Source organism: Artemia franciscana, chromosome 3, assembly GCF_032884065.1.
Source record: "Artemia franciscana chromosome 3, ASM3288406v1, whole genome shotgun sequence".
NCBI classification, from domain to species: Eukaryota; Metazoa; Arthropoda; class Branchiopoda; order Anostraca; family Artemiidae; genus Artemia; species Artemia franciscana.
Window position 1 is genome coordinate 49,435,929 of NC_088865.1, and position 15,329 is coordinate 49,451,257.

A 15,329-nucleotide genomic window follows, 5' to 3' on the forward strand; every position below is an offset into this window, starting at 1 on the left:
GCAACAAAAACTAGGCTTTTCAAATAGTGTATTCACTTGTATTTGATTGTCTCAATAAAGATTCTTCTTACCTTAATAATGACATTTGATGACATGATATTAATGGCACAAAAGGCTTCTGGGCCCATGGCTGTAAACGAAATAGTAACAGGTAATAAATAATTGAACATCTTATCAACATAGATATTTACATACAACTAGCCCTCAATATCCCATAATTTACAGGGCGCTCTATTATTGCTCTATTATCCCTCCAGTCTTCTATTAGTATCATAAATTTCACTCCCAATCAGCCGCTCTTCATCATGTTTCTCATACCCAAATCTGGGATGTTCATCAAACCCAAAGATGCTGTTTCTTAAGCTTTTCAACGTTTGACACCCACACGTCAAATAGAACATACTTTTGTTCATAAGGTGAGAATAAGGGTCTTATATTTACCTTCCTAATATATTTTTTCTTTCGCTGTAAGGCAAATAATCTGGCCTTAATTCATTAACTCACATTATATCATCCCCTTTTGTATCCACCTTAAAAACAATCGAACCTCCCCACGTCTTTTTACCTGACCATGTATTTTTAAAGATTATGAATAATGGATATAATCCTATAAGTAAAAAGATTATAATATATAATAATAAAAATATGTATTCACAAAGATTATAATTATACAGAATATAAGAAGATAACGAGGAATTTTCTGAAGACAGTGAATAAATTGTAATGTGTAATCTAAACGAGTACTTCGGCTATATAACTAACTGTCGTCTTAGCAAAAATCAAAAGACGAGACTGGAGGAAAAGATGCTAATGACACTACACCTCTATCGAAATTTGTATATATATATCTTTTTTTTTGGGAGGGGGGGGCTTTCACTTTGAAATTTCTAATCGATGAGTTTCCTTAGCAAGTCAGTTTTTTCTGTGTTTTAACATTGTATTTTCTTAAAGACGGCTGTTGGTCATTTAGCCGAGATATTCGCTTAGACTGTATAATACATTTTATTCACATTCAGAAAATATATTTTTTAAAGATTTTAAATTATTTATTGTCTTAAACCACTTTCAATGTCCCATTTTACAAATAATTTATTCTCAAAATCTATACCAAGATTTCTCAAGATTCATCTGAGCTATCAAGACGAAGAATTCACTTACAAGTTACTTGTTGGGTCATACAAGAACCTATCTTTTTATCTATTTTTTCCTTGTTGCATATTTGTAGGTACCTCATTCTTCACGCTAAAGTTTTTTTAGTACTTTAAAAGAGCTTCTTATTCTATTTAAACGTCCCTTGTGGTTCGGGAATTTCTCCGAAGGAATTTGGACAAGAAAATAAAATTTTAGGAGAAAGAGCCTCCCTCACATGCGGAATAATTTCGGTTCATCTTTAGTTTTAATTTTGGCTCCTTACTTTCAGTTGAGAAACTTTTTTTATTTAATTTCCGATTATTTTCAAATAATGCTGGGAAATTTTCCCCTCTCTTCCATGGAAAATCCCCTCACCTCCCCCCTCCACGAAAAATTATTTCATTGAAAATTCCTGTCATTTACTCCTCCCTCCCCCAGACAATTCCATCATCGCTGAAAATTCTTCCTGAAAAATTTTCTGTGGTTGTGCAAAATTCTCCTTGGTCTACTTTCATTTGAAAAAAGAGTTATTTTCCATTTATTTTCTGATCATAGATATGTTCGAACTCCCCCTCCTAATGAAAAGCTTCACCCACGAAACATTCTCCCAGGAAAAATTTCTGCCGCGAAAAATCCTCCCCCTCACCCTTACAGAAAAATTTCCCAGGCAATTCCAACCCTACTGAAAATTTATCTTGGACAATTCCTTTGGAACATCTGCACATGTAAAATTGAGTTGTCAAAGAGAAATTAAAACAAAGAAAAAGAATTCCGTATTGGAATTCACAATGGGGGAATGTTCCCCCATTGTGAAATTTTTTTATACTAAAGTTTACCTCCGGGAACATTCCTTCCCGCGAAAAATCCCTTCCTTTTCTGAAAAGTGTCTATATAGTTCCCAATAACAAAAACTCTTTGTAAAAAAATGTGTAAATTCCGAAACCTATCCCCAAGGGCTGTGGAGGGAGAGGCATAATTGTTGGACCTTTCAACTATGCTGATCGAAATGGCTATCTAAAAATTTTGTTCGGATGACTTTGGGGGAAAAGGGGGGTGGTATAAAGGCTAATTGCTCTCCCAAATTTATTTTCACTTGAAAAGAGCACTGGAATTTTTGTTTTCTGTTCGAATGAGCCCTCTCTCGATATTCTGGGATCATTGGTTGGATACCGTCACCGCTGAAAAAAACATGCATCCGTGATCTTTCTTCTGGTTAAAAAAAAATACAAAACTTTATATTTACGGGAATGGGAGCTTGAAACCTCTACAGCAGGGTTCTCTGATACGCTGCATGTGATAATATGACGTTCATTAAGATTCCTTTTTGAGTGTGTTTCCCCCTTTTTTGAAAATTGTGTTAAAATGGCTATTATTGAAAATGCTGTCGCAAGGTCGCAGAGAGATGCTTAGCAAATAAACGTTCAAATCGGGATAAGTTGGTTTATATAGACAGTGAAAAAAAAAACAGGTACAAAAGTCCAGATATATCGATCACATGTGCAGAGACCGTCATCAGAAGAAATACTAAATAATAAAACTGAAATTAGCATATTTATACAAAACAGAATAAATAACTTTTTGGGTCATTCTCAAAATAATGAACTTTCGGGTTAGTCACAAGATTTTTGTCAGAAAGAGTTCAATGACCAAGTTCATTCAAAGTCTTCATGTAAACTTTCTTCTTCAATCTTGCTCAAATGTAAAACAAATTTCCAATGAAGGTGGCAAAGCCTTCTGTGTCTTGTAATTGCAAACGAAGTGTTGAGTTTGTAGTTGTTTACTTAGGTAAAAGGATAATTAAATAAAAGGACACCTAATTTAAGGCGTTTTGTCGGAAATTCAAGATGCTTAGTGGCTCATTTAAAAACTTCTGATGATATTTTCACGCTTTTTACAAATTTGTCTTTATAATACCATCATAAAGTGCCGTATGGCACCACAATTAACACTTTTTAATAAACGTACCAGTATAACACTATACTATAGTTTTTAGGTCTAAAATCACTTTTTTTTTAAAGAGAGAGAAAATTTATTTTAAAAAACACAAAAAAAATATAAAAAAAAATAAAAATTTGCCAAAAAGCCTTATGGATTGTGCGGCCATTCTCGAAACTACAAAACAAATTAATTATCAATGGATTCCCCTAAAAAGCAAAAAAAGTCACCACTAGAGACCCTGTACTACACTAACCTAATATAACAACACTTTTATGCACTATTTCCCTACTTTATCTATATATAAAGAAAGAAACAAAAAAAAAATCGTAAACCATAGATACCAAAACAATGGTCCTTAAGCAACCCATGAAAAGTCGGCCTATCAGTCTCTTGATTAAGGGGGGGATTTAGAGCTCCCTCTTTTGTAGTAAAATATGTATAACTGATGGAGCTTTTTGATACTTTCAAAACTCAAGGAAAGGTTTCTGTCGGCTTAAATTTTGCTTTTTTATTTGCTGCTTATAGAAGAATGCTTTGAAATTATTATTAGAGTCGCCAGTGGATTCCTCTTAATTTGTCAACAAAAGTCAATTAATTTATAGTCAAATAGATAAAAACAGCCAAGCAAGATCAGAGTAGTCTTAACATCTATTCTTATTGTTGCCGTGAATATGATTATATCAGTGGTTCACAAGAGATTTTGGGCCATGACCCACCAAGGCACATCTAAAATCATGATGCCCCCCTTATGATATTCAAATTTTGTTATTCACATTTTTACATGTATTAACCTAAAGGAAGCTTAAAAGCTCATTGACATGGTATCTATTTTCATTCATCCTCTAGGAATATTTATACCAATGAAAAACATAGTCTGTTTTTTCGAGACCGAGAGAAGGGTATACCCCCCCCCCCCATTTTGTTAAAATGATCATCAGTTTTTGTTTTGTTTTCTTTTTTGTGTTTTGTTTTCTGTTTTTGCAGTTTATTTATCTTATTTATTTATTTTTTGATGATAAGTGAAATATTTTAAAGAAATGGATCGTATTAGATGTCAGCTATGCCTACAGGCCATTGTAGTCTATTTTGTTTTTAGCTGATGAATGAAAGTTTATAGTATTGTTTTTGAATAAAGTTACCTAACTACCTATCTGAATACAACACCTTTTATACAATGTTTGTTGTCATTGCATTACTATCATGTACCTCTTTGGTCTTTAAATGCATATGAACGTGACATTATTTACACGAAAAATGTCTTGTTTTTTTTTTACAATTAAGGCTCTAAAGTATAGTCAGCGAAAGGGTGCAGTTCCTGTATATGACCCACCAAAAAGTTGCCATGCCCCACTGGTGGGGCCTGCCCTTCATGTTGGGAATCATGGGATTAGATAGCATAATTTTTAGAAGATTTTTTAGGATATATTTATGTGTTGTCTGTGTATCTATGTTTTTTATATGTTTATGTGCTTGTAGTACCACAGTATAGATATATAACAGTAGCGTAACGTTTCTTCAGAAATAACACAAATAAAAGCCCACGGAGACGGAAAATATGATTGTGTCACAGCAATAGTTTCAGTTGCGACCATAGCATAGATACATATTCATATGTCATTGCGCGTCTGCGAAGGTGGAGTCATGAATAGGGGTCTATACTGATATGTGTCAAAATTCCTTAATGGAGAGTACAGGACTTTTCGCTACTTTTTGTATATATTTATGTTGTGTATAGCACATACAATAAATATTGTATTAGTTAGATTATTTTGATTTGATTGAAAATGTCTAAACTAAATTCATCAATTAAATTTTTAGATAGGAACTGTTTGTTAATTCTTAGAAATAAGTCAAATGTTTCACAACTTTTCTCTGTTCAGGTTAAGACCATGTACCTTCTGTTCCTATATTTCTTCCTATAAACGAAGTACATTTATATGTTTATATGTACGTGAACTATGTTTATTTAAATCCAATAGGCATGCGTACAACAAGAAAACAAATTGCAAGAATATGATAAAAATCATAAATGTAATATCAAACAAAATAAAACATCAAAAAAGAGTTTAAAAAATAAAATAAAAAGGAAATTAAGTCAAAGAAAATAATTGATAGTCTGATCATATTTTAACAGTTATTTAGAGAGAAAAAAAATTTGACTGCTTTGTGGTTACTCCTTAGTATAATTAAATAAAAAAAAACAAGTTTTTTCAACTGAAAGTAAGGAGCGACATTAAAACTTAAAACGAACAGAAATTACTTCGTATATGAAAGGGGCTGCTTCCTCATCAACGCCCCGCTCTTTACGCTAAAGTTTTTTACTGTTTTAAAAAGAAGAGTTGAGAGAAAGAGTCAAACTATAGCGTAAAGAGCGGGGCGTTGATGAGAAAGCAGCCCCTTTCATATACGAAGTAATTTCTGTTCGTTTTAAGTTTTAATGTCGCTCCTTACTTTCAGTTGAAAAAACTTGTTTTTTTTATTTAATTTCTGAACGTTTTTGAATCAATGCATGTTTTGATTTTGGCTCTCCGCAGAGAAATAATTAAAACGAAATTTGCATTTTTTTTTTTTTTTGGCTAAATGGCTTTCTCATAATTTTGATCGAATGATTTTGAGAAAAAAGAGTGGGGGAGGAAGCCTAGTTGCCCTCCAATTTTTTGGTTAATAAAAAAGGCAACTAGAACTTTTAATTTTTTACGAATCTTTTTATTAGTAAAAGATATACGTAACTTAAACTAGCTTACGTAAAGAATTTTTTATTCTCATGTTTTTATTACACATATGAGAGGGTTCGCCCCCTCGTCAGTACCTCTCTCTTTACACTAAATCTTAAATTTTGGCCCAATTCATTAAGAATGACCCCTGAATCACAAAAGCCGTAGAATAAATAGTTGACATTACTAAAAATACTTTAGCGCAAAGAGCGAGTTATTAGGAGGAAGTGAGCCCCTCATATGGGTAATAATTTCTGTTCGTTTTAAGTTTTAATGCTGCTCCTTACTTCCAGCTGAAAAAAAACTTTTTCATATTTATTTTTTCATTGTTTTTTTTAAAATAATGCTAGTAAATCCTGCGCTGCTTTCATGGAAATTTTCTTCCCCCATGTCAAATTCCTCGATGGAAAGTTCCCCCAGTATATCCCCCTCTTTTCAACCCCTCCCCCCAACCAAAAAATCCTCCTGAAAACACCTGTACACTTCCCAATAACCATTACTATATGTAAGCACTGGTTAAAGTTTGTAACTTGTAGCCCCTCCCACGGGGACTGTGGAGGAGTAAGTCGTCCCCAAAGACATAGTTATAAGGTTTTTCGACTACGCTGAATAAAATGGTTATCTCAGAATTTTGATCCGTTGACTTTGGGAAAATAATTAGCGTGGGAGGGGGCCTAGGTGCCCTCCAATTTTTCGGTCACTTAAAAAGGGCACTAGAACTTTTCATTTCCGTTAGAATGAGCCCTCTCGCAACATTCTAGGACAACTGGTTCGATACGATCACCCCTGGGGAAAAGAAAAAAAAAAAAAAAAAAAAACAAATAAACACGCATCCGTGATCTGCCTTCTGGCAAAAAATACAAAGTTCCACATTTTTGTAGATAGGAGCTTGAAACTTCTACAGTAGGGTTCTCTGATAAGCTGAATCTGATGGTGTAATTTTTGTGAAGAATGTATGACTTTTAGGGGGTGTTTCCCCCTATTTTCTAAAATAACACAAAATTTTCTAAGGCTCTTAACTTTTGGTGCGTAAGACTAAACTTGATGAAACTTATATATTTAAAATCAGCATTAAAATGCGATTCTTTTAGAGTTTTGGTTTCTATTGAGCCGGGTCGCTCCTTACTACAGTTCGTTACCACGAACTGTTTGACTATGTAGTGGATGATCTAGTACAATTGAATAAAGTGCAAAGTTTCTAAAAAAAAAAAAAAACACCGAATAAAAATATTGGGTAAACCATGTGTTCTCCAGCCCTTTAGTGTTAGTTCATAAAAAAATTTCTACAATATAAGCTTTTCAAGGAATTGTAAAGACACCCATTACACCAAAAATGGATAAAAATAGAATCAAATAATCTACCATGCGTAAAACTACCTCAAATCAGCATCAATAAATAAATGAAACTCAAAACGAGCAGAAACTAACATGATTAGGGCTCACAACCTCTATGTCTTCTCAGTGCCAGAAAATAATTTGGATTTTACTAAACAAAAATACAAATGAATGTGCATTGTCGGTTTAATATACGTATGCGCATATTTATTCCTTGGAATTTTATTAATTTTTGATTTATTTAAGTTATAAAAGTGAAAACATAGAAAAAATTCAGTAAAGTGCAAATTTTGTTCAATCTTGCTCAAAAACAAAATGCCTATCTCAAAATTTTGACTGGATGTGTTTGGTGAATGATGGGCGTGGAAGGAGGTTAGTTGCCCTCCAATCATTTTTGACTGTTAAAATGGGCACCAGTCCTTTCGATTTCCAATCGAATAAGCCCTTCTTGAAGTTTCTACGACAACTTCTATATGGAATGCCCTGGTCAAAAAAATAATACATTTTGGCGACATTTTTCTTTATTTAAGTAGCGCTATTACTCTGCCCATGATAGTTGCGCCACGGGCTTTGTACTACGTCTGAAGTCAATTTTATGGTGGAGTTGGTAAATCAGTGTAAAAATATTTAATAAAGTATATTAGAAATTTTTTGACATTTGTCAAGTTGTTTTTTTTTTTTTTTTTTTTAATTTAAGAATACTGAAATCTAATAGATTGGTTCGTAATATATCACAGGTCCCTGTTGCAAAAGAGAAAGTGAGCATTATTCAACGGTTTACGAGGAAGAAGGGAAGTACTTCTAGTATTATTTCAGAGGACAATCCAGCTTTCGAAGAGACAAAAGGGATTACATCTAATAACCTGTCACCAGTTCTCAATCAACCTCATCATACAAGGTACCGTCTTGGCCCCTTATTCACTTTTTGGCAATTTACCTATTTAAGAATACCGTATTTGTACAGCTTTAAGGTAGGAAATGAGGTTAGTTGCTAGTTTCGTAATGAATCAAGAGTTAAGCAGGGTTGCATTCTATCTGCATTTATATAGATAATTTTGATGGACTTTGTTCTAAGGAGCACAGCAAAGACTATGGGAGATTACGGAATCAAATTGGGAAGTACAATTCTTCTAGACTTAGATTATGCTCTTGATTTGAGCGGCCTAGATGAAAATGTTAGCAAAATGAATGAGTTTTTGGAGGTTTTGAATGTTCAGAGTACAAGAATAGGTTTACAAATTAATGTTAAGAAGATCAAGTCGCTTAGACTAGGAATAAATAAAGATGGAGAATTAATGTTGGGTAATGGCAGGATCGATCAAGTTGGTAGCTTTAATTACCTGGATATTACTATTAATAAAGATAGTGGATGCAGTGATGATGTTAAAAGCGGAATTGTCAAGGCCCAGGGTATTTTTTTCACAGTTTAAAATTTGGAAGAATAGGGGATAATCCTGCGAACCAAGTTTACAATATTGAAGTTACAGTGGTGACAGCGGTCAAGCATGGCTCTGAAAAGTGGGTGCTTTGGAAGAGGGAGGAGAATTATTAGATCTTTTTAGAGGAATTTTCTACGAATTGTTTTGTGTACCTACTTGGCTGACCATATTTCAAAAAGCAAGCCTTTACGAAAATTTCTTTTTATATCTTGCTTTCTAGCTCTATAATAAGAGGAAGTTTGAGTATGGCTAGGACACGTTTTGCGGATGAAAGATGACATATTGCCAGAGATTGACCATTTTGATCATACATTTAGCGCCAAACGAAAAGCAGTACGTCACCAAATAGGGTACTTGATTAGAGTACTACCCGAATAGGGTAGATGAGGCTGCAAGAAAAGATTGAAAGAATTTTGGAACTTCTTGGGAAAGTGTAGGGAGGGAAACTTTAAATAGATTAGAATGGAAGAGGCGAAAGCGTGGCTTTATGGCTTGGTGCTGCAGTTAGATGTTAGCATGAGAAGTAGTTGAAAAAGGCATGAAGGAGAAAAAAGAATTAAGTCGACTGAAACGTTTAAAAGACAAAATGACTGAAAGGCAAATACGGTCAGAACTTATATTGACTGATTTCTGTAATAATAATAAAGAAATTATTTGGAAAGCTTTTAAAAAGTCATATATAGAAAATGATCAAATGGGTCAAAATTTAAAATGAAAAAATAAATGTAGACTGAAAGTAAAACACGGCCAGAAAACATAAAATAGATGGCAGTATGGCTCAAGCTTTTTATAAACATGACATTCTTGTCACCAGAATGGGTTTTCGAATCTCAACCAAAATAGGTCGACAGTAAGCCACTGATTGTTACGGTTGTCTCCCCCTTATGGGGCCCGTTCCAGGTCGATTTTTATTTTTTAGGGGGAGGGGGGTACTACAGTCTTGGAAACGATGGATTAGTTTCCCACTTGTACTTTTTTAAGGTTCATTACCAATCCTGCCTCTCTGGGTAGAAGAGTGGGGGATAACAAATTTATTTAAATTGGGCCGCCTATCAGAAGTGATTGGGTTCCATTTTATATATCCCCAGTACTATAGAAATACACAAACTTCATTTTCCGTGTAGACTACAGAACTACCGCATCTAATGGGCTTTCATTTGAAAGCCTGAAGTTTACACCCCTAAAAGTGCCTCCTGTATAGCATACGCACCCCAACAAATCATATAATGATCTTTTCCGGTAAGACCAGCTGACATTAAACTACGCTAAATGTTTGGTCTTTGCATCGTTTGCGAAATAAGGATTTTTGCGGAACCCCGTAGTTCTACATAATGTTCTTTGTTAAAAATAAAAAGTTTCAATTTTTGATCCTTTTTCCTCTACCATGAGCAAGTGCTCCTCATTTCCTGTCCTCCATGGCAAATTATACCTTGCTTACCCGCCATGAACCCGTAAGTCATCGAGGTGACGCTGAAACCATAATGTTTTGTATTTTACTGGTCAACCTAATTTAAAGCAATTTTGTTCATTTTGCTATACATGGCAACTTGGATCATTAAAAAAAAAAAAAAAAAAAAAAAAAAAAAAAAAAAAAAAAAAAAAAAATCATTAAGAGAACCGATCCCTCAATCGTTTATTTCAATCCTGGTCCATTGACAATTAGGTCTAAGCGAGACAATCAAAGGGGAGGGCAAAGAGGCAGCTTCCACGTAAGAGCCGTAAGAACCGTCGCAGGGGGGGGGGGGAGCAAAAAGAAATGATTTGATATTGAGCAGTTACTCTCCGCTGCCAGACTAACCTCAAAATTTGTTTAACATAACAGGTTTTGTTACAGATAGAAATTCCTGGTAATAAGTTTTGTCAAAACTTATAGACCAAGTAAATAAATGAACTAGTCTTCGGTATTGGTCTGTTTACTCCCAGACAGTAACGATTTTCTTTATGGTTTGTGCTCCGTGTGAGATATCCGATAATGCGACAAGCATACAGCTTGAACTCGCACTGAAAGGACAAGAAATTTGTATAATTAAATGTATTAGTTTCAAATCGATTCATCGACCCAAGATTATAATATTATATTCATACTTATTTCAGAGGACGATCTATGTATGTTTAAAGAATAATACATATTTCTTATTTTTTTATGTTTTCCGCAAATTGTCATCGCAATTTTCAATCTAAAAAAATGTACTGCAAATTAAGGGTATTCTGTCGTCGTGTGGTATTCATGGCGCGGTGTTTTTGCTTATGTTGTAAGCAATCTTGCTTAGTTCTCTTTTTTCTTAGAAGAGATTCTTTTTTTCCAAAATTGTATTGCTTATTCTAAATAGGATACACGGCAAATGGACATAAAAAAGGTCTATATTGATAACTGGAGCAATGAGGTTTCCAGATTGAAGGAACACCCCATAGATTGAGGGAACACCGTCAAGGTGAAGGGAGGAAATAGTCAAATCTACTTACGGTCCAGCGTGAGCGACATCAGGGGTGGTGGATATGCAGTTCACCTTTTCCGACTCCTCTGCCATGGATAAATAGTCACCATAGTATAGATATATAGTATATAGTCGACCTTTTTATCATAGATATATAGTCCAGTAAAAATGCGGTTTTGATCTGTAATTGAGTAATAGAAATGTTTTTAGTACTAAAATGTTCAGAAAAAATTGTTCCTCATTCTGATGTCATTTTCGGTCTCCCTGGACTTGAATTAATAGCAAAGACCTTTTAATCCAGAAAATTTTGTAGAAATTTAAATTTGAGACTTTTTACTCTTTTCCCTGAAAAAAGGGCATTTTTGCTCAGCCGAATTTTGATATGTTATTAAGTGAATTTTTCTGAACATTTTGGTGCTCAAATACCGAGGCTTGGCCTTTTTTCGTATTTTTACTGGGCTAATAGTGAAAGTAGGCCTTAAGAAGGTGAAAGCATTCGTAATCTTAAATTTATTAGTCGAAGAAAAGTCAATTCGGGTGCCCGAATTTAATCGACGCTAATTAGTAGCGAAACCCGCGGATTGACGTAGGCATAACTACTTATATATATATATATATATATATATATATATATATATATATATATATATATATATATATATATATATATATATATATATATATATATATATATATATATATATATATATAAGAAAATCACGGTAAATGCATGGGCCGTCACAATAGGATTATAGACCTGTTGATCTCCAATCAGAGAGAGATCTTGACCTTAATCCGCCCGAATAAATATACTTAAAGAAGTGCAGACTGTTCCTGCTCAAGCTCTAACAGTAAAATAGGAAGTTCCAATATTTTAGTGGTTTGTTGAGTAAAATCAATTTCGGTGATAACAGGTCGAAATGGCCGATAGTAGGCCGTATGATTTAAAAATAAATATATTGTAAACTGTATTTATTGTTCAATTCTATATCTTAGCGTAGGCTATTATACGGCAAACATGCTTTTTGGGTGTATGTTAGTAAGCCAGCTTTGGTTATTTCCTAACCAGTTTAGGCTAAGGAAAGGGAGTTTTAGGTGAGTTCTTAGTGCATGTTGAGGTGTCGCGCCAGTATTAACTAATCTTAGTTGATACCCCTCCTTACACCCATTTACTAATTTTCGTTGTTACCCCTCCCCATAGCCCTCAAAACCTGCCTTTTTGGTATATCGCAGTAAATGCGTTAACGTAAAAGTAAATAGTGGTCTTTTCGTTCCGTTTCCTTGTGAGTGGTGCAGATTAGGTAATTTACATATGAATACAAGAGTTATAGCTACTTTTTTGGTTGAATTTTAATTCTTATTTGAATGTATTTTCTTGGAATTGTCCATGGGAACTTGTTTTGGAGTAACATTTCTTACTAATAAGTATCCCTCTTGAACCAAAATATCGAAACCGTGGTCAATTGTAATTGATATAGATCACTATCTATATTATCAGTATACATAACAGATAAAATAATATACTATACAAGTAAAATAATATCGATAGTTATCTATTTAGATAATTATGTGTATTGTGATGTGTTTTGAGAGAATATGGGCAAGACACAACGAATTAATTTAAATCGGTTTAGCAGGGTGATTCTTTGTTTTGTGTTTTTTGGTGGGTTTGACTGTTCTTGTTAGGGCGGTTAGAAGTTTTTTTTTATCGCTTTTGCTTTAATAATCAACCATTCATTTTATTCATACGAGAAAACTGTTTTACAAGCACTGGTAAAGGTTGCTTGCACTCAATGCTTAGGGGCCTAACAACACAATGATAACGTATCAAATATAAAACAGACACTATACCTAAAGAAAAGTGGATGGTAAAAAAGCGGAACAGTAAAAAAAAAGTAGATAGGATAATATACTCTAGAATTCACTGAAATACAGAAAATTATAAATGAAGAAACAGCAACAAAGAAGAAATGACAAATAAAAAATAACGAACACAGGAACATAAATAACGACCGATATAATAAACAAATAACAAAGGAAAAAAAAACATAGAAGACTGCTCAATATCATACCAGGGGGAAAAAAAAAATGCTTGAGCATACAACAGGAGAGAAAGATATCAATTGAGGCTGAATTACAAGACCTAATTGACTGAAAACGAAGGATTTATGAGTGGCCGTAGATGAACGACTTCCGATTTTTGCCTTACGAGTCTTTTTCTTTATTTCTTCTTTTTTTTATTGCTATTATTTATAATATTCCAGTGAGGATAGCGTTGCAGAGTGTATTCCTGGAATGGTTGCTATTCTTTTTCTCTATGCTGATCGAAAACTTTCTATGCTGATCTTTCTGATCTTTTTTTGCTGATCTCTTCTTTTCTGTGCTGATCGAAAACTTTTTTTTCGTCTGGCTTTATCGTTCTTATTCTGACCCGAAGTTTAAATTGGCTGAAGAACGCAAAATTTGTGTTTTGATGCCCTTTTAATCCCCAAAACACGGGCTTGATTACTCTCCGTTTCCAAATATGTGTAAGTGGAAGCGTAATGATGATGATGAACCCCACCTAGAGCGGGGCCAAGAAAGTGGGGTCAAGTTCTTTCAAAAGGTGCCAAAAAAGGCAGATTCGCTACTTAAGTTTTAATAAACATAAAAAGATTAAGTCTCGCTCGGTTTCGTTACCTTTGTTTTATAAAACGCCCCTGGGTTACAATTACAGGCAAACCTACATAGGAGAAAAACACGGAGTATCTGTCATTCACCTCAATAAAAATTTCAGTGAGAACATACTAAAATATGTGCCGAGGAAGTTTTTTCTATTATGTTTTTACTTTTCAAATATTTTTCCCTGTACGCTTTTAAGGAAGTATTTGTAGGTAGCTCGGAATATTTTTCTTATATATTTAATTGGTTGTGCGGGGTTTGTCCTCATTGGCGCCCTCTCAATTCTGCCTAAATATTTCCTTCTCAAATTTTATTACAGGAAGGTGACAAGTTCTTCAACTCCCCTGCCCCCTTTTCCCCCAAAGTAAAAGCAAATTATGCGGAAGATATTAAAATATATTAAATCATAAAGATTTAGACGTTTCGGGGGTGAAATGGGCAGAATTAGAGGAATTTGATGGCAAACATATTAAAGTGGGCTTGAGGCGCAATATACCCATTTCAGCTTGCCTTAGTTTTTTTGAAAGAAAAAGTGAATGCAGCAAATTTTCAATTTTGCTCTTTTTTTGTCTGTTTGTTATGTATATTTTTCCTGTTTTGCTTGTTTTTCAATGTTGCATGTTTGTGAAATTGTTTGATGGTTCAATTTTGTCATATAAGTATATTGTATGTTTGTGAAACTGTTTGTTCGTTAGATCTGGCTCCTGTCCTACACAGCTTATAAATGCCACTGTGTTTGAAGTCCCTCCACCAAGATCACGGGAGCTGCCTGCCCTACTGCCACAATCTATGTTTGAGAGGTGCGGAATTAGCTGAAACCCGATTTATTTTTTGCTTTCATAGTATCAGCATATAATTAGCATTGTTGATTTAGGCTTAGCTTTTTTATTCTCAGATTTTAATACGAGGATTTTAATAATGGTAAGTTGCATCATTTGGACTTGGAAAGATTTTTTTGTCTCGATTAATTCTTTTTTATAAAATTTTCCAAAGTTGCTCCTAGCTGAAGCACTTCATCCGCTAGCTCAAAGAATACCCAGAAAAGTATTGTTTTCCTATATCCCTGGAGTTCTAATTTTTAAGAGGGGCGAATTTGTTTGAGAGGTGCGGAATTAGCTAAATCCGATTTATTTTTTGCTTTCGTAGTATCAGCATCTAATAGGCATTGTTGATTTAGGCTTAGCCTTTTATTCTCAGATTTTAATACGAAAATTTTTAATAACGGTAAGCTGTATCATTTGGACTTAGAAAGATTGTTTTGTCTCGATTAATTCTTTTTTATAAAATTTTCTAAAGTTGCTCCTAGCTGAAGCACTTCATCGACTAGCTCAAAGAGTACAAAGAAGGGTAGTGTTCTCCGATTTCCCTAGAGTTCTAATTTTTGATAGGTGCGAATTTGTTTCAGAGGTGCGGATTTAGCTGAAACCGATTTATTTTTTGCTTTCATAGTATCAGCATATAATTAGCATTGTTAATTTAGGCTTAGTTTTTTTATTCTCAGATTTTAATATGAGCATTTCTAATGATGGTAAATTGTATCATTTTAACTTAAAAGATTGTTTTGTCTCAAGTTGTTCCTAGCTGAAGCACTTCATCGACTAGCTCAAAGACTAGAAAAAAAGTAATGTTTTCCCATTTCCGTGAGTACTGCTTCTGTACAACATTGAATGACTTTC

At 33.9% G+C, this 15,329-nt stretch overlaps 1 protein-coding gene across 6 annotated transcripts in view; it reads left to right on the forward strand.

The window, feature by feature from the left end:
- Nucleotides 1–15,329, forward strand: part of LOC136025364 (E3 ubiquitin-protein ligase SH3RF1-like) — a 126,598-nt gene that overhangs the window by 99,920 nt on the left and 11,349 nt on the right. For 4 of the 6 annotated variants that reach the window (XM_065701313.1, XM_065701315.1, XM_065701316.1 and 1 more), the window contains 2 exons: nt 7,856–8,016; nt 14,349–14,453. In XM_065701313.1, the coding sequence (XP_065557385.1) occupies nt 7,856–8,016; nt 14,349–14,453 (266 nt within the window). The remainder of the gene's footprint in view (nt 1–7,855; nt 8,017–14,348; nt 14,454–15,329) is intronic. The other 2 variants (XM_065701319.1, XM_065701318.1) reach the window with 1 other exon arrangement.